This window comes from Pygocentrus nattereri, chromosome 20 (genome assembly GCF_015220715.1).
Source record: "Pygocentrus nattereri isolate fPygNat1 chromosome 20, fPygNat1.pri, whole genome shotgun sequence".
Taxonomy (NCBI): domain Eukaryota; kingdom Metazoa; phylum Chordata; class Actinopteri; order Characiformes; family Serrasalmidae; genus Pygocentrus; species Pygocentrus nattereri.
Genome location: NC_051230.1, coordinates 8,151,709 through 8,178,653, shown reverse-complemented (window position 1 = coordinate 8,178,653; position 26,945 = coordinate 8,151,709). Strand labels below are relative to the sequence as shown.

Genomic DNA, 26,945 nt, shown 5'->3' with positions numbered 1-26,945 from the left:
CCTCATTCCTTTTCTCTCTTCTGTGCCTTCTGTTTGTTACAGGGATGAGGCTGAGATGGAGTATTTAAAAATAGCTCAGGATCTGGAGATGTATGGGGTCAATTACTTTTTCATTAGGGTAAGATTTGACTGTGCTACTGTAAGCCAGTATAATGATCTCGCTCTGGATTCCCTCAGGATTTGTGTTATTCAGTCATTACTGCCTAACTCTGGGACGAGCAGCTTCTATTAATGTTGACCTAATCTCTACTGCTTTCAATCATTACACACTCCAACTCCTCACTGTACATGTGGGAGAAATCTCTAACCCTGGAATGTAGAGCAATATCCCACTGCTCAGTCATGGCAGAACAATATTCAGGGCTTTAATATCTGCCAGGTGGTAGTTTATGGTTTTGCATGGCTGCTATGACCTCTATGCATTATAAAGCTATATACCATTGCAAAGGTTTGATATTGTTTTGCAATAAATTTGTTTTACCGACTGTTGATTTATGTTTTGAAGAATAAAAAGGGAACAGATTTGCTGCTGGGTGTTGATGCGTTGGGCCTGCACATTTATGACCCAGAAAACAAACTAACACCCAAAATCTCCTTCCCCTGGAACGAGATCCGGAACATCTCCTACAGCGACAAAGAGGTTTGTTTATATTACGGCTGCTTAGTGCTGACTTTGCTGATGCTTAGGTTAACATAAATCAAATTAGTGACCACTCTTTTTCTGAGAACTGGTGTCTTGCACACCTTTCTCATTGTTGTGGAAGGTATTGTGTAAAAGTCAGAGACCACTCTTTTGTAGAAGTCATTGAAGTACCCCAAACGTCATAAATTAAAACACAGAAGATCTGTCGGTGTTGAATAATAAACTCTTAAATACTTGTAACCTTTTCAACTCCTTGAGACCACCGGTGGTTCCAAAACACGGTCATATTCTTCATAACTTTCATATTTCATAAGCTACATTCAAAAGGTGGGCGTCATATGAGGCTGTAACTCTTCTTTCCAGTTAAATAGAGGGGTGAAGTAACTTTTAAACCCTCATAATAAAAGAAGCTGAGCTCAAAATATTTTGTCTACTGAAAGTCGAGCCATTTTTCCACAAATCTGGGCTATAAACTATAAACAGATGACGTCTTTTCAGTGATGTAGTCTGTAAAAAAGATTTTTATAAAATAAAGTTTTTTTTGGCTTTCAGCAGTAAACTGTAAGCATATAGTAATATGTGTGATCAGAAAACTCATTTTGTTAATTTGAGGGGAGCTTTTACAAAAAATAAGAATCAATAAAATAAGTCAAATTTATTTCATGCAGTTACTGAATAATTAGCCTTATGATATGGTCATGAAAATTCAGATGGACACCCAAAATATACTCTGGTCAATAAGAGGTTTATAAGTGTTACTGTTATGCCCACTAAACTACTAAAAATGGCATAGGAGCGTCCCTAACCCCCATTACTCAATACAGATGTCACTGTTATGCAAATCGTGAATGATATTCAAGGTTTCAGCATCGTTATCGGCATTGTAAAAGCAAAAGCAGTATTGTGCCATCTCTACATAGGTCTTCTGCCACATATTTGTCTGTTGAGCTTGAAAAGTTATGAATATGCCACTATTATAACAATTTAAATATACAATCCTTTTTTAATTTACTTTCATGTCTTGCTCACTATGAAGTGTACAGCTTGTGGGATTGTGAGAGCCTGCTCATGTGTTTTATGTGTATCTCTTTATTTTTCACAGTTTGCTATTAAGCCCTTGGATAAGAAAGCAGATGTCTTCAAATTCAACTCCTCAAAACTGCGGGTTAATAAGCTGGTGAGTACCAAACGGCGTCCTTTTTTCATTTAGGTTAATTGACACAGTTGTGTAATATGAAAGCCGGGAGGGGACTTTTGCAGGATGTAGATTAAAGCTAGTCCTGGACTGAATTTCAAAGTTAGAACTAATTTGCTGTTGAAAATCGCATTCAGTCCAGAACTTCAATCTCTGGCTAATCTGTATCTAGGAAAGTTGCCCAGAATGGACAGCCTAAAGCCAAGTGGAATTTGGCAATAGAAGAGTTAACTTGTGTCAATAGCCAATAGTGCCATTGTGATTTGCATATTAATATCTCTTTTTTATTACACAGGGTTTGCAAAACAATACATGGTATGCATTCAAAATTAGAATTCATGCTATGAAATCGTTTGTGGTATCAGAAATGCTGAAGTATATTGGAATGATTTCTGCTGTTGTATTAAGAACTCTGATGTTCCAGAAAGAGGATATCACAGAAGAACAAAAATGCCCTGAAACCACTGGCACTTTGTGTATATTTAAAAGTATGTTTTCTCAGAAAATGACTTGTGTTCATAAATTTTTCAGGAACTACATTTTTGTTTTAATGAAAAATAAAAGCAAAATGAACACTGGCATTTATTTTGCAGTGTGATAAATGGTTTATATTGTGCTGCAGCAACCACAATACATGTGCTGTTATGAAATGCGTTGCACTCCTAGTAGTTGCTAAACTCTGTTGTTCTGCCTGTTTTCTGATGCAGATTCTACAACTGTGCATTGGAAACCATGACCTGTTCATGAGAAGACACAGAGTGGACTCTCTGGAGGTCCAGCAGATGAAGGCACAGGCTAGAGAGGAAAAGGCCCGCAAGCAGGTAAGCCAAGGAAGAGAGAGATAAATAGGTGGCTAGTATGACTATATGCCGTCATCGTTATGAATAATTGCATCACATTATGCTTTTTTTTGTCAAAGGGGTTTAGAATACTGACAAGCTTCAGTGGAAGAGATCTTTAGACCAATTATAGAGATCCTGTTAACAAGCGGTGGTTCCACATTATCAAACTAAAACAGTGTGATAAGAACACTGTGATTATCTTATTCTTTGTTTTAATGTAGTTATAAATAAAGACGAAAAAGTCCTTTAACTCAGGCTTTCTTTCTTATTGGGCCAGAGGTGGACCAAGTACATAAATCATGTACTTGAGTTAAAGTAGAGATACCCAAGGTAAAATATTACTCCAGTACTTACTCTTTACTTTAGACCTCAACTTGAGTAAAAGTACAAAAGTATTTACCTTCAAATGTACTTAAGTATTGAAAGTAAAAGTACTAAAAGATTAATTATGACTCTGATATCCTGTTATTATTTTTATAACAAGACTGGCTTCTGAACTCATTTCAGGTGAAAATCCTCCAGCGTCTCTCTTGGTAAACCAGTCTTTTAATAGAACGTCATTAATTAGTGACGTTGACGTCTATTAAAATGATCATAAGCGCAAAACACTGAAGGTAAACAGTTTCCATCAGGGAGAACCGAGTGCCAGTCACGACTGCATATGTGGACATATTTCTATATTGTGGTCTCTTTACACAAAGTTAGGTTAGTTCATCATTTAGGTGACGAATGTGCTCCCAAATTTTTACACTGCTGCACTGACGTTGAACCGTGTGGTTGCCCTGGGTTGGTATGACCAACAGGTCAAAACAAGCTCAGAACAAAGTGACCACTGTGCCCTGATTGGTGTTCTTGCTTTGTGCTTCTTTTGTTTTGACATGTTACGTTTTTATACACACAAAAACCAAAAGGAACAACCGATTTCTCAAAATGTAGCGGAGGAAAAAGTCAGATATTAGACTCTGAAATGCAGTGGAGTGAAAGTAAAAAGTGGCCCAAAATGGAAAAACTTCAGTAAAGTACAGATACACGAAAAAAGTACTTAAGTACAGTAACTAATTACATTTACTTAGTTACTGTCCACCACTGTATTGGGCCTTATTCACCAATATCTTATAAACATTTTCTTTCTATTAAGTTTTTTTTCTTAATTGTGTTATTGAGATGTCCAAAGAAAAAGTCTACTGCAAATTAATGATGTACTCATTTGGTACCTTTGTGCTCTTGAGTGTGGGTAGATTCTGTTCCTACCTAAGAACAAATCCCAATGTTCATGAGAGCTGCGTAAGTGGGTTTTAGGACTAACGTTCTCCTTAAGAATGGCTGGTAAATGAGGCCCATTGTTTTTATAAGTAGCACTGCTATTTGTTTCTGGTCCATTCAGTAACTCAACAGCTAACAAGGGCAGAACAGTTTAGTCAAATTTGTCATTGAATTTTGTGAGTAGGCATGTGTCTGTAGTGGTTGACCATTACCGCGCTACTGCGGATCTGGTATCTTGATATGATGTTATTGCTGCATCACCCATCCCTAGGGGGGAGGAGTTTTCTTTGATGTTTCAAAAAAGAAATGAGTGTAGAATGATGCTGAATGATGCTTCACCCCAACCCCCCCCCCAGTATATTCAAGTGTATCACATTATCAAAGTTACTGTTACTGTAGTTAATGATCCCTTGCTTCTTGAGAACTGGTGCTCTTTGCTGGAAGACAAAGAGTTCACACTGGCCTCAACTTTTCACCTCTTGCCACCCAAATGGCCTTTGGGCATTTCTGAACTCCTAATGACTGTTGATTGTCATGGTTTCACTGATGCCAAACAGAAATCACATTAAAAATCCTGGTGAGAAATCACTTGTGGGTTATTTATTTTTTTAATTATTTATTTTTTAATCCCTGAGTCTGTGCAGTCAGTATGTGAAGAAAACAGTATTTGGTTTTTGTGTTTATTGTCTATTTCCGGAGAAAGCAACGCTTTATTGTTTGTTTTCTTAACATTACACTAATGTGAACCTAATGCAGGATTATACATTAACCATAAAGTACAGAGTCCTAGTCAGGCAAAAAAATTTGCAATTCTGAACAGGCCATCTCAGCTTTATTGAGTCAGACTAGCGTTATGAAGTTGAAGGTGAATCCCTATAGATCTGTCTCATCATAACATAAAGGGCCACCTTTGATATCGACTCCTCTCTCACACCCTCAGCTCAGCTGTCTGGGTTTGCATTTGTGACACACTCACTGATGCTGAAGAACAGTGTTCTCCAATAAAGAGATATAGATTTCCTCCTCTGTCTATCCTTCATCCTTTCTCTTGTTGCCATTCACCTACTCTCCCCTTTTTCACTCTGTCTTTCTCTCTCGCTGTAGATGGAGAGGCAGAGGTTGGAGAGGGAGAAGCATTTGCGGGAGGAGGCCGAGAGAGCGCGTGATGAGTTGGAGCGAAGACTCATTCAGTTGCAGGATGAAGCTCATATGGCCAATGAAGCACTGGTGAGGCAATAGACTGCAAATGGGCTCCTCTGATGAAATCTTCCTATAGAGTCTATCCCTCAAGAGAACCCCTGTCCCTGCCCTAATATAACGGAGCTTAACTGCAGGAATGTGCTGCTGCTTGTCTAACAGCACTGTGGTCTTAAGGTTAAAATATCACTTGGAGTCAATCTCACTCTATAAATGATCACTTACAGTGGTTCACCGGGCTAAATGGGAACTTTGAAAATGTTTGTATAATTAAATCATTGAGATGTAAACAAAGCCATTCAGAGTAGTTTGATGTGAAATGGTTCAGTGTAGAGAAACGCACTGACTTGGAATCCTTTACAGTGGGGGTGATGTTCCACAAACAGGGGTTCCCATATTTTTGTGGCTTGAGCTCTATTTTTCCAGTGGACAGGTCATCGACCTACCAGGCCTATGTTATAATTCAGCATTACAGGGCAAACGACCTAAAAATCTTGTTAACCTTATTCTGATGATGTTGTCCACCTAATTTGTGTAGTCTGGACCACATTTTTCTTATTGAATTCACTTTTTGCTGGGAATTAGTCATCATAGTTTCTGTGTATAGTTCATAAACAGTGGTGGACGAAGTACAAAAACTATGTTAAAGTAAAGATACCCAAGGTAAAACTACTCCAGTAAAAGTGGAGGTTCCTCCCTTTAGACCTCCACTTGAATAAAAGTACAAAAGTATTTGCCTACAAATGTACTTAAGTATCGAAAGTAAAAGTACTAAAAGAGTAATTATGACTTCAATGTCCTGTTATTTTTGTAACAAGACTTGCTTCATTAACTCATTTTAGGTTAAAAAAACTCTAGTGTCACTCTTGGTAAACCAGTATTTTAATAGAATGTCATTAATTAGACTGACACCGATTATTAAAATTGTCAAAAGCATCAAAAGAGAATTGGTGTTCTTGCTTTGCGCTTCTTTCGTTTCGACATGTTACGTTTTTATTCACACATAAGCCAAAAGAAACGACAGCCTTCACATAATGTAGTGGAGTAAAAAGTAAGATATTTGATGTTGAAATGTAGTGGAGTGAAAGTAAGAAGCAACCAAAAATGGAAATACATAAAGTACAGTTCAGTAAAGTACAGATACACAAAAAAACTACTTTGAAGTAAAACATTTACTTTGTTACTGTCCACCACTGTTCATAAATGTGATGATAAATGGAAATGCGATACCTACTTGGCAAATCAAGCACAAGCATTTGGAGTTTGACATTGTTAAATAATTAGTCCTCTTCCTGCTATGCATGGAAGCGGTAAGCTTTAAGTGTCTTTGTGCTCAGTGTCGCACTCATCTTCTGAAAGAGCCAGCGTAGGTTACAAAAGGAAAACTCAAGAATGGCGCGACACAAACTGGCTACCGATAAATGAGAACTTTCTAGATTGCTGGAGAGACAAACTCGCAGCAGTGCTTTGGGCGGATTGCAGCATACCTGTGATAAAAAGCAGGGAATTAGAGAGACCGTGGCCAAGTTTCATGTCAGTCAATCACATTGACCTGCCCACCACCAGAAGCAGTAAGAAAGTGTTGAAATTTGATAGGCTGTTTGAATGAGGTGCGATCTACCAACATGCAGTGACGTCAACTGGTCAATTACGATCGACATATTGGCCATATGGGCATTTTTGTACAATTGTAAGTGCAGAAATGTAAAGGATAGTTTTGTTTCTGCATACCTTACAATTTATGGAAGTTTAGAATCGGTTATAGTTGCTGTAGTGTGATATCATTTGAAATGAGACTGGCAGCATTTCAGCATTCATGTGACAAGCAATAAAAAAGTATCAAGAAAAATTGATTTAAACAATTTATTCTACAAACAGCCAAATTCCCTTAGTCATCCATCACTATGAAAAAGAGCTGTGAATACAGCGATGATGTAAATTATATGAAAGAAGTTTAAAGCAACTGGAGATGCTAAGAATCTGCCGGAAAGAGTATGTATGTCTTTATTCACCCCACGCACAATGAGGAGGGTGGTTAGTGACCAGAGAATCTCCAAAGATCACAGATGGGGAAACTGCAGGCATTAGTTATGTCTTGGAGTCTTTGACTAATTATTTAGTTTACTTTCAGCTTATCTTTTGGTGCGCATGGTGAAAAGAAGCGTACTACAGACAACGCTGTTCATTGTAGTCAAGAGTATATTAACATTGAAATCACACTTCATTTCACTGTGGATCCACTTGCACCGAATCGTGGACTGCGGCTGAGCTGCGGATGCAGTTTGAGAACCTCTGTGCTGAAACTAAGTCCTGTGTAGTGTCTATTTTTGTGTTTGTCCTTTGCACCATGCTGCAGCTTACTGTCCTGGAGTCTGACAGCTTGACTGGTAGCCAAACAGAACACTTACTCTGTGTATGTTGTTTGTTTTTTCACTCTGTGTGTTTGTTGTCCCTCTCAGCTACGCTCTGAAGAGACAGCGGATCTTTTAGCAGAGAAAGCACAGATAGCTGAGGAGGAGGCCAAACTGCTGGCTCAGAAAGCAGCCGAGGCAGAGCAGGAGATCCAGCGGATCAAGGTGAGTCACAGGGATACCCACCCAGCAGGATTTCCTTCTGACTGAGAAGGAGGATGAGTCATTTTGAGGTTTTGTAAAGGCAGTGTTAGGTAATGCCCAGCATAAAATGGTATCTTGACAAGTGAGATCATCTGAAATCTAAAAATATATCTAATATTTCTCAGTTTGAGATAAGAATACTGTAAGATTATTTAACTTATTTCTAGACATTAATTAGTTCAAGGAATGTTATCTGGTTAAGCTGTCTTATTCTATTGGTAGATAATTTTGCAAGCCTTGCTTCTTGAAAAAAGCAAATATTTTTATTATAAAATGAAATGAGCAAAATTATTTTCCAATGAAATAAGACATCTTTACTTCATAAAACTACCTAAAATGAGTAGTAAAGTTCTAGAATGAATTTAAGTAATCTTTATAATATTCTTACCTCAGTCTCTAAGGGAGAAATGTTGGATGTTTTGACTAAATTTAAGATGATTTTACTTGCCAAATTATAATTTTGTGCAGTGTAGTTTGGCAGAACCAACACTTTTTTTTTTTTTCTTCTTACTCTAAATGTAGCCAATTAGCCAAGACGTATTTGTTGTCGGAAGATTTCTTCTTCAGTAATCTCAAATAGATACTTATGTGTCTTCTGGTTCTGTAACAAACTGTTATCTGTAAAAACAGACAAAAGTACATCAAATAGATAAAAAACAGTAGTTTCAGTGTAAGAAACCGCATAAGCAAGTTTCATTGAAACTACTTTGGCTAAAGTGTGTTTAGGCCTGCAATTTGCACAGTGCTAATTAGTGGGATATAAGCTTCTATTACTTGATGGTTGCATTAGTATCGTTGCTCCAAAGAACTAAACATCAGGCACCAAACATGTTTTTGGTTGATGGACTGACTGCATTTAGATTAAGGGAAAATTTATGTACATATGATCCTTCACTGAATGCATTTCTCACATTTACAGAGTAACAGCTGGAGTTTTACTTGCATGTCCTGCTGTAGCCTGTTGGTTCAGGAGTGAGTGTGGGTAGCTGGAAGCTTTAGGGGGTTCAGCAGGCTATGTTTTTAACAGTGTGGGTTATTGTGGGCTGTTAAAGGTGACTGCTATCCGCAGTGAGGAGGAGAAGAGACTGATCGAGCAGAAGATGCTGGAGACTGAAATGCTTGCACTCAAAATGGCTGAAGAATCAGAGAGGAGGTTTGTCTCGTATTCATTCATTGTCTGTTTTATCAGCTCCACTTACTGTATAGCTGCACTTTGTAGTTCTACAGTTACAGACTGTAGTCCATCTGTTTCTCTGATACTCTGTTAGCCCCCTTTTACCCTGTTCTTCAGTGGTCAGGACACCCATGGACCCTTACAGAGCAGGTGCTATTTAGGTGGTGGATCATTCTCAGCACTGCAGTAACACTGATGTGGTGGTGGTGGTGGTGTGTTGGTGTCACTGCTGGACTGAGAATAGTCCATCAACCAGAAATGTCCAGCCAGCAGCGTCTTGTGGGCATTATCCTGTGACCACCAATGAAAGACTAGAGGATGATCAACACAAACTGTGTAGCAGCAGATGTGCCATCATGTCTCACTGTACATCTACAAGGTGGACCAACAACACATGTGTTTAATAGAGTTGACACAGTGTATAAAAACTTCAGCAGCACTTACCAGCACAACACACACTAAGACACCACCACTTCAGTGTTACTGCGGTGCTGAGAATGATCCACCACCGAAATAGTACCTACACTATGCGGGTCCATAGGGATCCTGACCACTGAAGAACAGGGTAAAAGGGAGCTCAATTAAACTTACTTGTCTGAATTTAATTAAACTTACCAACAAATGGCCCACAAAGGTAAACATGGCACTTAAGCAAGATCTTGTTTCGCTTCTTCTCTCCCTCTGTCGTTGTCTTCTCCCCATTTTTCATCCTCCATATTCTCTAGTGTGTTTTCTCTTGTGGTTGTTTCCTCCACTGCAGGGTGTACTCCGTTTCCTTCCTGCCATAACATTACACTGTACATTTTAGCTGCTCATTAAGTGATCATAGGAGCATGCAACCATGTGAAATTTCAGTCACATTCAGTCACAGACTTTAGAAAAGCCAAGTTACCGAAGTTCTTTATTTAATCATGTTGGTCATTAACTGGTGAGTAAAAAAAACATAAATAACAATACAGAGATCGCATACGGACTATAGAAACCCTTCGTGTTTTGATAAAATGATTCTCCACACATTTGTATACAGTTTTATCATGATTTCATCATTTTGCCAATCCATTCAGTATTCCATTCAAAGCATGTGTCTTCCTAAGACTGTTCCCAAGCTTAGAGCTGCCACTGAAAAAGCCTGATTACCCTTTAGCTTTTTACTTTCACAGGGGGATGCTTAAGAGGTATTGATTAGAGGATTTCAGGGCTCTTGAAGCCAAAACGGGTCTGATATGTAAATGGAAGCCAGCTCATTAACTGCCTTAAAACCCACAAATCTTAGTTGAATGAGTTGAATGAAGAGATACTTGTCTGTGCTTTTGTCCATTTCTATAGATAACAATGTGTCACACAGGGTCAGAAACCACTTAAGCAAGTCTAATTTGAGGTTACTCTGTAATTTCACTATGCATAAGAGATTTGAGTGATTTGAGCCAAAATTGCTTTAAATTCTACACATTTTTAGGGTTGTTCAAGTGTAATACTGCGTTTACATGTTGCCGTTGAAATGAAGTTATCATGTGCCTCGTAGAAGAATTAGTGTAATCAGTGATGGTAGACATGCAACCATGTAAACGTTGCCATGGTGGAAGGTTTTTTGAACAGTTGAAATTTCCTAAATATCGATCGATCTATCGATCTATCGATCTGTCTATCTATCGTGGATTGTCATATTTAATGAATAGACAGCTCTTGTGTTCGCTGGGAAATCATTCATGAGTCCCACAAGGTTTAGTTTTGGGGCTTTTGCTTTTTTCTTTGTACATGTTATGTCAGTTTTCATAGCAATGCTGATGACATACAGTTATACGTTTCCATTTCTCCTGGAAATTGAAATTCTGACAGGCTTACAGTAGATGTTTTTAGTTTAAATTAAGAAACAAACTGTAACACTGATCCTAAAATTCAGAGAGAAATGCTTTGAGATGATGGGTTCTTTAGGTTTGTATGCCAAACCTGAAGTACAAAACCTATGCTAGGTACGTTTTGATATTCTGGCTTCTGCAGCAAAACACTGCACTGTTTGTCAAGTATGCGCGTGGCTGAATCCCAAATGGCTATTTCTTAGCTGTATTATGCACTGCTGGGATGCTGAAGCCAATATTTAAAGTCCTACATAGTGGGCTAAGTAGGAAGCAGGGAGCCATTTGAGATTTAGCCTCAGTGCCCTCGGGAAGAGATTGGTTCTATATAAGCCTTGTGGTGGTAATTTAATGACTAGAAAATACTAAAAGCAAAGAGTTTTTGCAATAAATAGTGTTATATTTTCATTGTTCTACGTTAAAAGGTTCATGAAATGACTGCAATATACAGTGATGGGTGACCAAACAGGCTTCTGCTCCACTTTATGTTGTACCCAAGACCAACCTTTCCTGTGATAAAATTGTAGTACTGCTCAGTGTTGACGTTGTTATTTTTCAGAACAGCCTCTCGTGGCTCATTGCTTAATTATATATTTATGGAAATATTCTTACGCATTTTTAACTGTCGTGTAGCAAAAACTTGGCTGTATATATATTTACACAGTCACAAGATATCTTATTTTTGTGTTTAAAAAAAATCTGTTCCTTATGTAGGGTGGGGGAACATTGTTTACACTTAGGCTCAGTCAAGTGTCCGCTCAATAATGCACATGACTGTGCTACTTTGAAAAAGCCCTGCAATTAATAATCTATTAGTTTTGTCACAATGTTTTAGATTAATTTGGCAGTCATTTCACAAAACAATGCCAAACACACTGTTCAGAGACCAACGGAGGAACGAGCAGTGACAAGTTTGAAGGATGTGTGTGTTGGATATTCTTTGACTTTGAAAAGTTTTGCTTGGACTTGGATACAATTACCATACATTGTTTGTTTTGTAACTATTAGTGTGATATTTATTACTGTTTATTTGTTTTTGTTATTAAACATGCTCATATTCAGTTAATTATTTTCTTAATTTTGTGAGTCCTCCTCCATTCTTCCTCCTAACCCCCGAGCACATTTCAGAAACAGAAATTTTCCTTGTTTTAAATCCCGTAAGTAGTGAGGGCGGACTCCACACTGGGATAGCTGGGAGACTTTTTGCTGGTTGGTTTACTTTACAATGCCTAAGGCTCAGTTCAGCTGTTTGCAGACCAGTTAGAGAAGTATTCTCAGGCCCATGGCGAGTGACTCATGCTGATATCTCTCCACAGGGCTAAAGAAGCGGATCAGCTGAAGCAGGACCTGCAGGAGGCCAGAGAATCAGAGCGCAGAGCCAAATACAAGCTGCTGGAGATCACCAGCAAATCACCCTATTCGGTAGACACCGCTTCCCTAACGCAGCAGGGACACTGGCAGCATGCCCTGCTATGAAACTCTCTGTGACGTGTGTTTGTGATGATGCCAATAACTGTCACTCCCATTTGACACATCTTTTGAAGGCACTTTGTCCTGCCCAGGCAAATGCTGCTGTTTTCGGTCCTGTGTGACTGGATTTTTTTTCATGCTAGCCTCATTCTCCCTGTCTCTCACGTATTTTTATTAGGACACACACTACAGTCCAAATAGTTAGGCAATAATACATGAGTGGGAGTTTTTTATTGGCACTGGTTGGGGATCTTCAGCGCTCCAGTGCCAACAACTCATGGGATAACACAATTTTGAATCTGTTATCGCATAGTTATACCACATTATGTAATAACTGATATTATTGATATTCATAGTAGGCTTTTGAGACAAATGTTGACACCAAAAAACTATTAATAGTGATTAACATGAAAATGTATTTATTTATGAGATGCTAAGAGTCTTTATACATATTGTGTCTTATACTGTTTATACAGTAAGAGTCTCTCAGACAGTGGCAATTCTTGGATTTCTTTTAGGTGGGGCCAAAGTTATTATTCAAGAACCAAGTAATTATCTCACAGTATCTCTAGGTATATTTGCTATAGACAGAACACATTATTAAGCATCAACCACACTTCAAATATAGTTTATTCCTTATATTTTTCAGTGTTTTACATTGATTAACATACATGGTGAAAAATCGAATTATCTAAAGTGAAGCCTTTGCTGATTAAGTGCAGGAAAACAATTGCTGTGGAATAATTCAGGTCGCTGAGTTTTAACAATTATACCAACATCAAAAATTGTAAAAACTATTGCTTCCCATACCAGTATCTAAAAGTCACTGTGTACAAAGTTTGGCAGACATCTTCTGAAACCAGCGATTCTTTAAACTAGGTGTTTCTTTAGGACTTTGACATTTAAAAACATGTCCAAAGAATAAAATTTTGAAATCTCAGGTGTGAATGGACATGACTAAAACTGGTATTTTGACCCAAAATATGCGTCATAGATTATCACTTTTAGCAAGTTTTGCACGTGAAAATGTCACTATGGAGCTACTCAAATGCTTACTATGTGTTCCTTAATGTGAATGTATATCCAAAAACCCTCTTGAGGCCTAAAAGTGCCTGTAGTTGCACAAATGCCCTTTTTCTCTTCTGTTATTTTTGCAAAGTTAGTGTCGCTTCCAGACTTTTGGCCTGTACGCATTCGAAGCCTCAGTGTTCAAATTCGATTTCATTACCAGTCACAGTGAAAACTCAAACTGCTGACGTTTTCTTTTCTCCTTCGTTTCTGAGCCTTTGGTGAAACACCCAGTGATTTAGCCTTTAGCAAGTTAGTCCACTGATCCTACCGCCTTATCAGCGCAGAGTCGACCAGATAAGAAGAGAGAAGGGCTGTTGCAGACCGAGCCGATAGCACTCCCGCAGGTTCCGCTGTCGCTGGAATTGCAAATTACTGCTCTTTAGAATCGGATTACAGCTGGGATCAAAATGTCTGCCCATTCTGAGCAGAACCGTGAGCAAGAGCGTTGTCGCTGCATCACTCAGCTCCATTGAATATGAATATCAACCAAGGGTCAAATACACAGCATGTTGAAGTGCACTTTGCTTGCTGCCTGCGTTTCATAAAGCTGTGAGTGAATACGCAGCTCTGGTCTGATCTCCTGAGCCTGGGATTTGAATAATAGAGGCATGGAAATGAATGACCCCCCCCCCCTTTCCTTTATAAATGCTATTAAAGAGGAAACGTAAATGCGAGTGCTGGGAGACAGCACCTCTGAGCTATTACTCTTAAGCTGATGGTTATTAGTCTGGGCATTCAGAAGCTTCCTATTGCTCTAGTCTATCTAAGTCATGCAGGTATCTAATCATCAGATTTGTGAAATCGAGGTGAGTGAGAGGTGACTGGCAGCATATTATTTAACACATTAAAACCCTGTCTGCCTGTAAGTTATGTAACTGGTTATTGTATTAGGACTGTACAATATGATATATCGCTGATAGTGATTTCAATGTGTCGTGCAGTAGTTTACGGTCTTGGAAAAATGTGTTTGCTCCATTGAATATGAATATCAACTTTGGACACTCAATGCTTTTTTTTATACCTTAAAAATGGTTGTGAACAAAATGATGATATAAGGTACAATACATTTTTCTGAGTATATTAATATCTCAAAATTATCGCATGACCTCAAGTGTACTATTACAATTATTCCACAGTTTCACGATTGGTGTTTATTATTAAGCAGGGCTAAACTGCTGTGAGGTGGGTAGACGAATATGTGTAAGTGCGTTGTGGCATCACAAGAAATTCAGACTCTGTTTTAGCCCTTAGATTCCATATATACAGGGTGAGTCAAAAGTCACAGGACACAGTTTTATTTTATTTTTTATGCTGTCAGAAGCCGTGCAGTGCTGAAGGTGGGGTTTGTTGCGGATTTTCTCAGCATACACAATTAGTTTGAGATAAAATTCGATAATAAAATAAAAAATAATATAAAATAAAAGTGTTCTGTGACTTTTAACTCACCCTGTAGACTAAAGAGTGAGCTAAACCTTTTTAAAGTAATGTTCATATCAGACTCTCTTGCTCTCTCTCTCAGGCTGCTTCGCTCTCTCCCAGTGCTCTTCCTCCTGACCTCAGCTTCAGCACCGAGAACCTGAGCTTTGACTTCAAAGACACAGACATGAAACGCCTGTCTATGGAGATTGAGAAGGAGAAGTGAGTACAGTCGAATATGTGTGAATGAAGCCCACTCTGCTTTTCAGGTGGACCCTTGTGTCCACCCGCTCTGTTCATCACACTGAAAGCTTTGGAGACCTACTGAGATCCACAGGACTTTAGAACGGTTTGGTTTTGGCGCATAAGCTTGCCTTGTGTTCTTGAAGGTGACTTGTTCTGGCGTTTTTAATATGGGTTTAATTGTTTCATTTCAGATCCGTTTGTAGTAGAGTACAGAGCCTAAAGTGCACAAGCCTCATGTTCTTAGCTTTGGTTTGAAGACAACCTATATAGCAACATCATAGCTCATGCATAAGCATTGAACAATGTATTTATAAAAGCAGTACTTGAATATTTATGAAGCTTATGCTTATAAACAGCTTATGCCTTTTATTGCAAGATAACATAAGATGTTTCATGAAGTACATGACCTGTGTTGGCATTGAACTAAAGCAAAAGACATTTGTTCCACTTTGGCACTGTTAGAGAGCATCATTCCCAGGCAGTAAGACTTCATAGACAGAGTTTAAAGCAATTTATTACTTCAGTGGAAGTTTTTGGTGTGATAATGAAGTGATCATTTTTATACATGTTGTCTTTATATGTATGTACAACCCAGCACTTGAGTAGAAGTTAAACAAAAAATATATATAATGTTATATATATAATAGCATGTATGTTATTTAACAAACGTAGAATTCGTCTATTTTTCTACAGTAGTACAAAATTCTTTGCTTTTAAGTGTACTTAAGTGTATAAGCTATTATAGTTATTTATATTATGTGGCTATTCAGAACACCTGGATGGCTGTTCCACTTATTGGGATTTATGCTTCATTACAGTGTTGTAAATGGTGTGTGTTCTTCACCTTGGATTAAAATGTATGTTACATTACATTACATTTAGCAGACGCTTTTATCCAAAGCGACTTACAAATAATGTGGTACATAGAACAAACATAGTCAGGCCTTAAAGGAGGCCAAGGGGTAATAGCGGGGTAGAGAAGGGAAGGAGGGCAAGAAGGAGATGAAGTTGGTAGTGGCTAGATTTGCAAGAGGCGATTAGAGCAAGTGCTCCCTGAAGAGCTCTGTCTTCAGGAGTTTCTTAAAAATAGCGAGGGACGCTGCTGCTCTGACAGCGGAAGGTAGCTTGTTCCACCATTGGGGAATCAAGTATGAGAACAGTCTCGATTGCTTTGTGTGAATGTTTGGCAAAGCTAAGCGACGTTCATTGGAGGATCGCAGCGGCCGGGCGGTGCTGTAAGCCTTTAGGAGCGAGTGCAGGTAGGAAGGAGCCTGCTCTGTTAACACCTTGTAGACAATCGTAAGAGTTTTAAATTTGATACGAGCAGCAACCGGTAACCAGTGGAGCTCAATGAGCAGTGGGGTGACATGCGCCCGTTTTGGTTGGTTAAAGACCAGACGCGCTGCAGCGTTCTGAACCATCTTCAGTGGTTTTACAACACAGGCCGGGAGGCCCGTTAGTATGGCATTGCAGTAGTCGAGGTGTGAGATGACCACTGCTTGTACCAAGAGTTGGGTGGCTTGTTGTGTTAGAAACGGCCGTATCTGTCTGATGTTGTACAGCGCAAAGTGGCAGGACCGAGCCACCGAGGCAACATGGTGTGTAAAGGCGAGTTGGTCATCTACCATAACCCCCAGGTTCCTAGCAACCTTTGTCGGGGAGAGTGAGTCGATGGTTATGGTGAAGTTGTGTTGAATGGATTGTTATGTCAATAAATAATGCAGTTTATTTTATAAAATGTCTTGTAATTAGTGGCATAAGCTGTTCACAAATATTGCTTTATACATTTTTTTTATATTTATACAGTGTAAATGCATGCATTATGAAGTTAATGTACCCTATAAATATGTAGCCTATAAGTAGTGTTACTGAATCATTTCTGTGGTTGTAGATGTTGCATGACCTTCATACTTTACACCTACAGCATCACAGAGAAAAGCAGAAAACCATGAGTAATTTATTTTAGGGATAAGGTCATAACATTGATATATATTTATATACATTGATTTATATAACATTTCTGGTAACTTAAATTATTTAACAAAAAATATTACATAGTTTATCGTTGTTATTTTTTGTTATAAGGTTAAATGTTTAGATTTTTCAAAATATCTGCATAGTTCAGTTGTTGAGGTCAATTTTAAAGTCATTTGGAGTGGTTTGACGTAAAATGCTTGTATGAAACTTACAGGCCCCCCTACAGAGGTCCCAGTGTCTACAACACAAATAATATTTTAATTACTGTCTGAAACCACCAGTGAACCTAAGCATGTCTTCTGAGGTTTATATGGAATGTTGATGATGGTAAAAAAAAAAAAAAAAAAGTGGTAAATCTGAAAAAAGTAAGTTTTCCTTGGGGACTAATTTGTCGTTCAACGCCCTGCATGCACCATCATGAATGTATTTTAATACATTTTAGACCAAAACTTTGTCTATACTATCATAAAACAATGTCTCTGGCATCAGGCAGCATATTCAGATTTGTTTTTCATGCAATGAGTTTCTAAGAGGGAGCTTTTAGAGGCATTAAACTTTTAAGATATCTAGTTCCTTTGATAGTGATCTAGAGTGATACTCTAGAGTGAACTATTGTCACACCACTCTTATGACTTTATTTACATTTTACTTTACATCTTATTTCTTATTAACCAGTTGAATTCTTCTGTAAAAAAGTGAAAGAATTACGAGGTTTTTGCAATGTTGTGTTTTTAACGATCTGCCTGTCTTCTGTAAGAATGATTTTTTTCTGAGTATAATGAACAGAATGCTGCCTCCTGTATAAATATTGTTTTTTCTTTATAGGATTTTCTTGCATTCTGTGACTGTGTCTGTGTTGATCAGGGTTGAATACATGGAGAAGAGCAAGCACCTGCAGGAACAGCTGAACGAGCTGAAGACGGAAATTGAGTCTCTGAAGCTAAAGGAGCGGGAGACTCCCCTGGACATCCTGCATAACGAGAACACAGAGCGGGGCACCAGCAAGCAGAGCAACTTCAAAAAGGTGAGTTTTCCTTTAGAGTTCGGGCTCAGAGCACTCAGCATAGCCTGGATTCACATGTGGATTTTGCCCACATCGACACATCCAGAGAGGAAAGTGCTTCTGATGTAGAGGGCGGACTGACAAATTCACTTTTTAGACCATCTGCGTCGGTGTCTGGTGGATGTTCTTAACTCGAAAATGTCCACAACTGTAGCATCGAGCTTCCTTTGGTATGTATGTTTTCTGAGCCTGCCTGAGCACATTACTGAAGAAGTGTTTCAAACGATTAATTGTTCATATAAAATTCTGTCTTTTGGTGTCACTGGAGTACTGACAGATCCTCTACAGGGAACAAGCTTAAGTACAGATTGTCTTTTTTCACCGAGTTCATCATCAGTGTACTGCTCAAAGTAATTCCAGGGCTTCCAGTCAGTGCAATTTGGGTGTCGTTTAGCAGTAAACTGTTCCGTGGTAGAGATGAATCTTGGGTATAAGTGGAGAGGGATAAGAATTCATTTATTTTGACTGTTTTAATTTTTAAATGTACCGTTGTTTAAAAGGAGTTTTTTTAATAAATGAGGAAATTAAATAAAGCTCAGACCCCAAGCTTAAATTCCTGCGTACATCTATTCTAGTTGTCCATTTAGCAGTAAGAAATTAAATTTAAAATTTAATAATGGTAATACTGGTCATACAAAAAATGAGGACCAAAAAGAAAAATAATAGAGCAACATCACTGTAATGCATTTAACTGTTAAGCTAAATAACCTGTTGTTGCTTGTAACCCTAAATGGATCATGAGGGGTGTGATCATCCTTTTAATTTTCTCTGCATTGGTCAATTTCATATCACCAGTGATGCCATGAATTTCATGTAAAACCAGATTTAGTACATTCCACCATGGAGGAGGTGCCTAAACCTTTATCCATATCAATGCAAAAATCCTTTGAATATTGGCTTAAGGGTTTTTTCTACCTAAAACTATAGGATATAGAAACATAATAAATGCGTATTTTTACTGCTACTTCTCTTGCACCCATAAAATGTACTGAGATGGCAGTCGTTTTGAAAAGGCAGAACTTCTCATGTGGATTACGCATGCCAAATGACACATCCCTGGAAAGGCCAGGATGTCCTCTACGTGGCACACTGGGTTTCAGCACTGTAGGTTATGTGGTTTTTGAAATATCCTTCGGGGACTCATGTCACCCACAGAATACAAAAATTCCCAAGTCCCCAAGTCAGTAATCAGTCGTTCACCTTACATTTGCACATTTGTACATTTATTTTATTTAATTCATCCCACAGATTCTGGTGGATGAAGCAGATCTACCTGCCAAGTGTAAATACTTGCCCACATTCAGCAGTGGTGGGCGTTAATTTGTCAGCCTGGTAGCAAGCAATCGTCTTTATCCATGCTGTATTCAAAGAAGGAGGATCAAGATAGTGGTTGAACCTCCTACCTTAGATGCAACATGGATGAAAGCCTGAATGTTTGATTTTTCACCTCATCCCACCTCAAAATAAAGAAGACACTGAATTAAGTCCAAGCATTAATTCAAGGAAATTTACATGTATACTCATTTACTGGTATTACACTCACTGTGCTGCTAAATTTCAGGTGTCATGCTACTGAAAAGTAACAAGCATTATGCCCATGATAACATTATGTTCCATAATAGCAGCATCTTTGTTACCTAGTATTGCAGACGTGGTCTCATAACAAGAACATCTGGATATGACCATGAGATATTTAGGGCTGAATGTAGGCAGGGGCTGTTAAACCCAATAATCTCATAATTTCAATCTGATATAAAAGTCCAATAAAACTTGAATTAAGCATGTGGATGTGCACTCTGTGAGAGAAAATATGGTAAAAAGAAACATGATAAACTGTTCTGTTGGTTAACGATAGCGATTCACTGGCATGATTGTACTCTGCGTATTAGAAGAGCACAAACTAGAGGAATTTGGGGGCATATTTTCGAGGGAGTGTCCTCTGCTTTGTGTCAGATTTCACCGTAGTCCAGCAAATCCAGAACGTTTTAACACATTCTCCCAAGGCATGTATTGGCATTACGTGATGATGTCTGGCCCATGATACTTCACTGTTACCTAGCAGTTTGTTTTTAGTATTTGAATTCTATTTTGTGTTCTTTGTACCACACAGTATCCGGGAACTGATGGGTAACAGCAGTGCATGTGTGCTTCAGATGTTTTTGAGAGAACACTTCAAAATACTTGAAATAAAATTGTGTGAAATTTATAATGGTATAAATTTGAAAGGTATAATTTGAATGGAGAATTCTTCAGAATCTCTTCATAATTTAATCATTAAAATGTAAACCAAGTAGATCAGGGTGGTGTAATATGAAATGTGCCATTTTAGAGAAAGTTACTGAGTCTTGTTCGCAGTGGTAGTGATAGGAACCAGAAGTCTAAAGAGTTTAATGCCTCTTAACATTTTTTACAGGCATTTCTCACAGAAACACACATCATGATAGTTTTGGTTTTTTTTTTTAAAACCACAGTTTTACCAATATCAACATTTCATGTAGGTTCACCAGATATTTTGGGTAGTAAATGAAATGGTTTTATTTGCGTTATCAACACAGTTACTCCTTGTTCCTTTTAGGCCATTGTAGAAACATAATGGAGCCAGTAAGTTTCTGTACAATAAACCTCTTCATATCAAAACACTGTCAAATACGTTTTACCTCTTGGAATTATGCACAAACAAATCAGTGGAAATCTTTAAGAGAAGAAAATTAACAAAACAATCTAATCAAAACAAGCATGAGTTCATTAACCTTATTAACACAAACCAATATCATCTGATTATGTTTAGGACAAATATGACTTTTTTGAGTAATTCATAGCACTGCTGTGTTCTGAACTTATTATCAAAGACTGGTGCAGGAGGAGGCGCCTACAGGTGGACTGCTTTCTCAATCTTTTATGCGTGGTTGATTGTTCTGGGAATTCATGTCCACAGTCAAGATTTTTTTTCTTTGCTAATATTCATTGAGTCATTTTTATGGTTACAAATATTGCATAATCTTCATACTTCAGATGTACAATATTACCCAGAGAGAAGCAGAGAAGCTTGACTAAAGTAATTTATTTTCACTAAACAGGAGTTGCTTGACTTGCTTGATGAGGAAAAATTGGAGATCCGCTCCATAGACAGAAACTGAGTTTTTGGAGGTTTCAGCATATTGGGCTTAAACCCAGATGTGTGGGTGCATATTTTGTCACATTAAAATTCTCTGGCTGAGCTCTGATACGCAGGTCCAATTAAATGTAACAAACCACACCTGGGTTCCAAAACTCGGGGGCTGCTTTCACTTTTCACTTAATTTATAAGATTTTTCAAGTGTCAAGGGCAGTCATGGATGTCACTGCGCGCAGATTAAATGCAGAGTTTTCAGACATTTATAAATTAGCCATCAGTTACGTACCTCAGTGTTAAACACACAGTGTCAGCAAGAAAAACTCCTTTCTTCAGTCCACATTATTTACGTTGTTTCACTAGTTTAAGTAAGAACCTTGAACCTGCATTCGTTGGCTGTTCTATCAGAAACTCCTGGCCCCAAAATGTATTTGGACATGTGCGATACTTAACCATGTATTATGTTTATTGTGTTTGGAGACAAAATATGCAACTAAGTTAGTGCAATCTGGCTGGAATTCTTCGCCATCTATCAGATATCATTAAATATTTTAATATTTTGTGGATAGTTAACATTTCCTAATTGTTTTGGAGGCCACTCTGCCATACAAGTGCATTTTCATACATGCTGTTTTACCCAGTAATTAAACTGGGTTAACAAAGCCAGAGTCAAAATCCTGGTAAGATTAGCCCAGCAGTTTTTCTGCATGAAACCTGGTTCACTTCCCTGGAAATTATTAGGACAGCTCATCTGTGAACAGAAGCCAATATCAGGAAATACACCTATGTCTTGATTACAGCCAGCATATTTCTGAGACACTCATTTTAATACAGCTTTTTTTAAGTGACTCTGTCATTAGTGTGTACATGTGTCTAGTGGCATAGAGAAGTAAAATCTGCCCTTTATGTGTAACTGCACCTAAGGCAGTACAGCATGGCTACAACTCAGAATGTGGACAGTTGAGTTTTTTACGTTTTTGTGAGGGACAGAAAAACAGTGTGGGGTGCATTTTATACAAAATTGAGAAATTAAGGAGCTGTTGACTTATCCATGCTGAGGATGTCACATTATGTTTAACAGGCAATGTGTGCAGGGCAGTAAAATACGTTTTAAGAGCTGTTTGAATGATGTCCTGCAGTCCAAATATTTACTTGTAAATGGATGCCGGTAATTTACCTGGTTCTGAGTGTGAAAAAAAGTGTTAAAATTACTGACTGTAGCTCATTTGTTGCAGTGCAATTTGTAAGCCACTCTGTTTAATTCTTTAATGGAAAGAGGCTGCTGTAGGACCACTGCTGACAAGGTATCATTTGGGTAATCAACTGTACTCAACACAGCAGTGACACTGGCCTAATATTGGCATGGTAGCGTGTATGCCACTGGTATGAGTCTATCAGACACAGCAATGTTTCTGGAGTTATTACCCACTCACTGTACACTTGTACACTTTTTTGTACTCTTTATAGCTCTACCTTGCTGGTGTACAGAGACTAGTCCATCTCTTGGCCTTCTTCAAAGGTTGGTTTCTGACAAAAGGACCACTGTTCGCTGTATACTTTTGGTTTGTGCCCTGTTCTCAACCCAGCAGTCAAACTAAAGGCTTTATAAACGCTATCTGAGAAATAATAAATCTAGAACCCAAAGATTTTCCAAAAATGTTGTGACACTGTGCGAGATAAAAACAGGATGCAACAGTATACATGTCATTTAAGTTGAAACTGAGAAATGTTTTTTGAAAAATGTTTTGAATTTGATGCCAGCACCATGTTTGTAAAAAAAAAATCCCTCATGCTTTCAAACAGTCATGCTGTTGTAATACATGCAGAATGTGGTTTGGCATTGTTTTGTTGAAATAAGCCAGGCCTTCTCTGAAAAAAAAGATGTAACCTGTAGATGGTTTTGTATAGAACCTTTTTCAAAAAGGTTTCAGGGTGGGCCATTTACATGGATACACCCAAATAAAAATGGGAAGAGGGTCATGTGACACATCAAACTTATTGAGAATTTCACAAGAAAAGCGTTTTTAACGTAACTTCTTTCATGAGTTATTTACAGGTTTCTGACCACTTATAAAATGTGTTCGAAGTGCTGCCCATTGTGTTGGATTGTCAGTGCAACCCTCTTCTCCCACTCTTCACGCACTGATGGCAACACAGCAGAAGAAATGCTAGCAGAGGCTTCCAGTATCCGTAGTTTCAGGTGCTGCACATCTCGTATCTTCACAGCATAGACAATTGCCTTCAGATGACCCCAAAGATAAAAGTCTTAAGGGGGTCAGATCGGGAGACCTTGAGGGCCATTCAACTGGCCCATCGACGACCAATCCACTTTGGAAGCTGGCACGTTCCCTGAGTTTTTCCAGCAAGATGGTGCACCACCACATTATGGGTGTCGGGTCCGAGCATTCCTAGATGAACAGTTTCCTGGAAAGTGGATTGGTCGTCACATGACCCTCTTCCCATTGAAAAAACTAAAGTTGGTTCCAAAGTGGACAATTTCAAAATGGCCACCATGGTCACCACCCATCTTGAAAAGTTTTCACCCTCCCATAAACTAATGTGCCACAAACAGGAAGTTAATATCACCAACCATTCCCATTTTATTTGGGTGTATCCATATAAATGGCCCACCCTGTACATTGAACCATCTGTAGCACATTAATGCACATTTTCCATCAATCTGAAAAACGCTTTCATGACACAAAGAACCCTTTAACCATGCAAATGGTTCTTTGTGTGTTCATAGTTCTAAATAGCACCATTTTCTTTGCTAAAGAACCCTTGAAGAATCTTTTTTAAGTGTAGCGTATGTTGCTTCAAAGCCTAAATATATTGTTCAGCATTAATGGTGCCTTCACAGATGTGCATGTCACCCATGTCATGTGCACATGTGCACCCTATACCATCAGGGATGCTGGCTGTTGAACTGTGTGCTGATAACAAGCCAGATGGTGTCTCTCCTCTTTAGCCTGGAGGATGCAGATCCATGATTTCCAAAAAGAATTTGGATTAATTGGACCACAGAACACTAATGCACTGAGCTTCAGTCCATCTTATATGAACTTGGGCCCAGAGAAGGAGGCAGCGTTTCTGGATCCTTTTTATATATATGTTTTCATCTTCACATAGTAGACTTTTACTTTGCTATTTTGGATACAAGAACAAACTGTATTCACAAGCATGGCTTTTGAAAGTGTTATTGAGCCCACACAGTTATTTCCACTACAGAAACATGCCTGTTTTCAAATGCAGTGCCACCTGAGGGCCCAAAGATTACAGCTAGCCACTGTTGGTTTTCAGCCTTGTCCCTTGTATACAGATTTCTTCTGAATGTTTTATTGATATTATGTATCATAGATGATGGAATCCACATTTTATGTTAAGAAATATTATTCTTAAATTGTTGCACTATTTGCCCATGAAGTCTTTTACAAAGTGGTGAACTCCTCCTCATATTTAGTACTCTCTGGGTTGCCCTTTTATGCCCAATCATGTTACTGACTTGTTTCCAATGAACCTGAATAGCTGTGAATTGTTTCACCAGGTGTTTAAGTATTACAGTTTTTTTTGTTTCCCTTTTTTGAAATATGGTGATGGCATTAAATTCATAATGCAGTACAATTTCTCAGTTTCAACATTTGATGCTATCTTTGTACTATTTTCAATTAAATATTGGGTTTAAATGTTTTGCACATAATTGCCTTCTGTTTTAATTGACATTTTTGCCTAGCGTCCCAGCTTTTTTGGAAACTGGGTTGAATGAAAATCCAAAGGGTGTAAGTAAAAGTACACAGCAACTGTGTATTTGTGTTGGTCTCCAACACAGATTTATACAGAATCTTACTTTTCCAAATATTGTATTAGAAAATCCATTCTCAGTCTTTCATCAAAACCAGTCTTTCAGTTGAATAAGTTTCATTTACAATTTTAGTCCATTAACTTTTAGCTGGGGGCATCTTTCTGTGAATGCTTTCTTGTTATTGCTTTTTTTTTTTTAATTAGCCACCAATAATAAACATTTATTATTTCTAGTAGACTGGAGTGTATTTCCCAGAGAAAAAATTGACCATGAGAAGTCAGTCCCTATTCCCATCGTAACCTTCTTACGATTATGCCAGTGTGGTTCTTGTATGGGACATTCCTAAACACATGAAAATGGTCTGCCATCTGTGATCCCTGCTGTTTCCAACACCACACCTGGGCAGAGAAAAATCTGGGCTCGAAACTAGAGCTGTATAATTCATAGTATTAGATACATTATACATAGTAATATACACTGCTCAAAAAAATAAAGGGACCACTCAAATAACACGTCCTAGATCTGAATGAATGAAATATTCTCATTGAATACTTTGTTCTGTACAAAGTTGAATGTGCTGACAACAAAATCACACAAAAATCATCAATGGAAATCAAATTTATTAACCAATGGAGGCCTGGATTTGGAGTCACACACAAAATTAAAGTGGAAAAACACACGACAGGCTGATCCAACTTTGATGTAATGTCCTTAAAACAAGTCAAAATGAGGCTCAGTGTTGTGTGTGGCCTCCACGTGCCTGTATGACCTCCCTACAACGCCTGGGCATGCTCCTGATGAGGTGGCGGATGGTCTCCTGAGGGATCTCCTCCCAGACCTGGACTAAAGCATCCACCAACTCCTGGACAGTCTGTGGTGCAACGTGGCGTTGGTGGATGGAGCGAGACATGATGTCCCAGGTGAGCTCAATCGGATTCAGGTCTGGGGAACGGGCGGGCCAGTCCATAGCTTCAATGCTTTCATCTTGCAGGAACTGCTGATACACTCCAGCCACATGAGGTCTAGCATTGTCCTGCATTAGGAGGAAGGCCGACCGCACCGGCATATGGTCTCACAAGGGGTCTGAGGATCTCATCTTGGTACCTAATGGTCAGGCTACCTCTGGCGAGCACATGGAGGGCTGTGCGGCCCTCCAAAGAAATGCCACCCCACACCATTACTGACCCACTGCCAAACCGGTCATGCTGAAGGATGTTGCAGGTAGCAGATCGATCTCCACAGTGTCTCCAGACTCTGTCACGTCTGTCACATGTGCTCAGTGTGAACCTGCTTTCATCTGTGAAGATCACAGGGCGCCAGTGATGAATTGGTGAATTTGCCAACCCTGGTGTTCTCTGGCAAATGCCAAGCGTCCTGCACGGTGTTGGGCTGTGAGCACGACCCCCATCTGTGGACGTCGGGCCCTCATACCATCCTCATGGAATCGGTTTCTAACCGTTTGTGCAGACACATGCACATTTGTGGCCTGCTGGAGGTCATATTGCAGGGCTCTGGCAGTGCTCCTCCTGTTCCTCCTTGCACAAATGCGGAGGTAGCGGTCCTACTGCTGGGTTGTTGCCCTCCTACGGCCTCCTCCACGTCTCCTGGTGTACTGGCCTGTCTCCTGGTAGCGCCTCCAGCCTCTGGACACTACGCGGACAGACACAGCAAACCTTCTTGCCACAGCTCGCATTGATGTGCCATCCTGGATGAGCTGCACTACCTGAGCCACTTGTGTGGGTTGTAGAGTCCGTCTCCTGCTACCACGAGTGTGAAAGCACCACCAACATTCAAAAGTGACCAAAACATCAGCCAGAAAGCAGAAAGGGACTGAGAAGTGGTCTGTGGTCCCCACCTGCAGAACCACTCCTTTGAGTGTGTCTTGCTAATTGCCAATAATTTCCACCTGTTGTCTATTCCATTTGCACAACAGCAGTGAAATTGATTGTCAATCAATCATTCCCTTTATTTTTTTGAGCAGTGTATATTAGGACGTGCCTTAAAATATG

The 26,945-nt window shown here is 38.9% G+C and overlaps 1 protein-coding gene across 3 annotated transcripts in view; it reads left to right on the top strand.

Moving 5' to 3' along the window:
• nf2a (neurofibromin 2a (merlin)) overlaps positions 1-26,945 on the top strand; it is a 69,268-nt gene that overhangs the window by 30,775 nt on the left and 11,548 nt on the right. For all 3 annotated transcript variants that reach the window (XM_017705052.2, XM_037531862.1, XM_037531863.1), the window contains 10 exons: positions 43-118; positions 506-640; positions 1,746-1,820; positions 2,546-2,659; positions 5,048-5,170; positions 7,600-7,716; positions 8,808-8,908; positions 12,099-12,204; positions 14,843-14,961; positions 17,827-17,986. In XM_017705052.2, the coding sequence (XP_017560541.1) occupies positions 43-118; positions 506-640; positions 1,746-1,820; positions 2,546-2,659; positions 5,048-5,170; positions 7,600-7,716; positions 8,808-8,908; positions 12,099-12,204; positions 14,843-14,961; positions 17,827-17,986 (1,126 nt within the window). The remainder of the gene's footprint in view (positions 1-42; positions 119-505; positions 641-1,745; positions 1,821-2,545; positions 2,660-5,047; positions 5,171-7,599; positions 7,717-8,807; positions 8,909-12,098; positions 12,205-14,842; positions 14,962-17,826; positions 17,987-26,945) is intronic.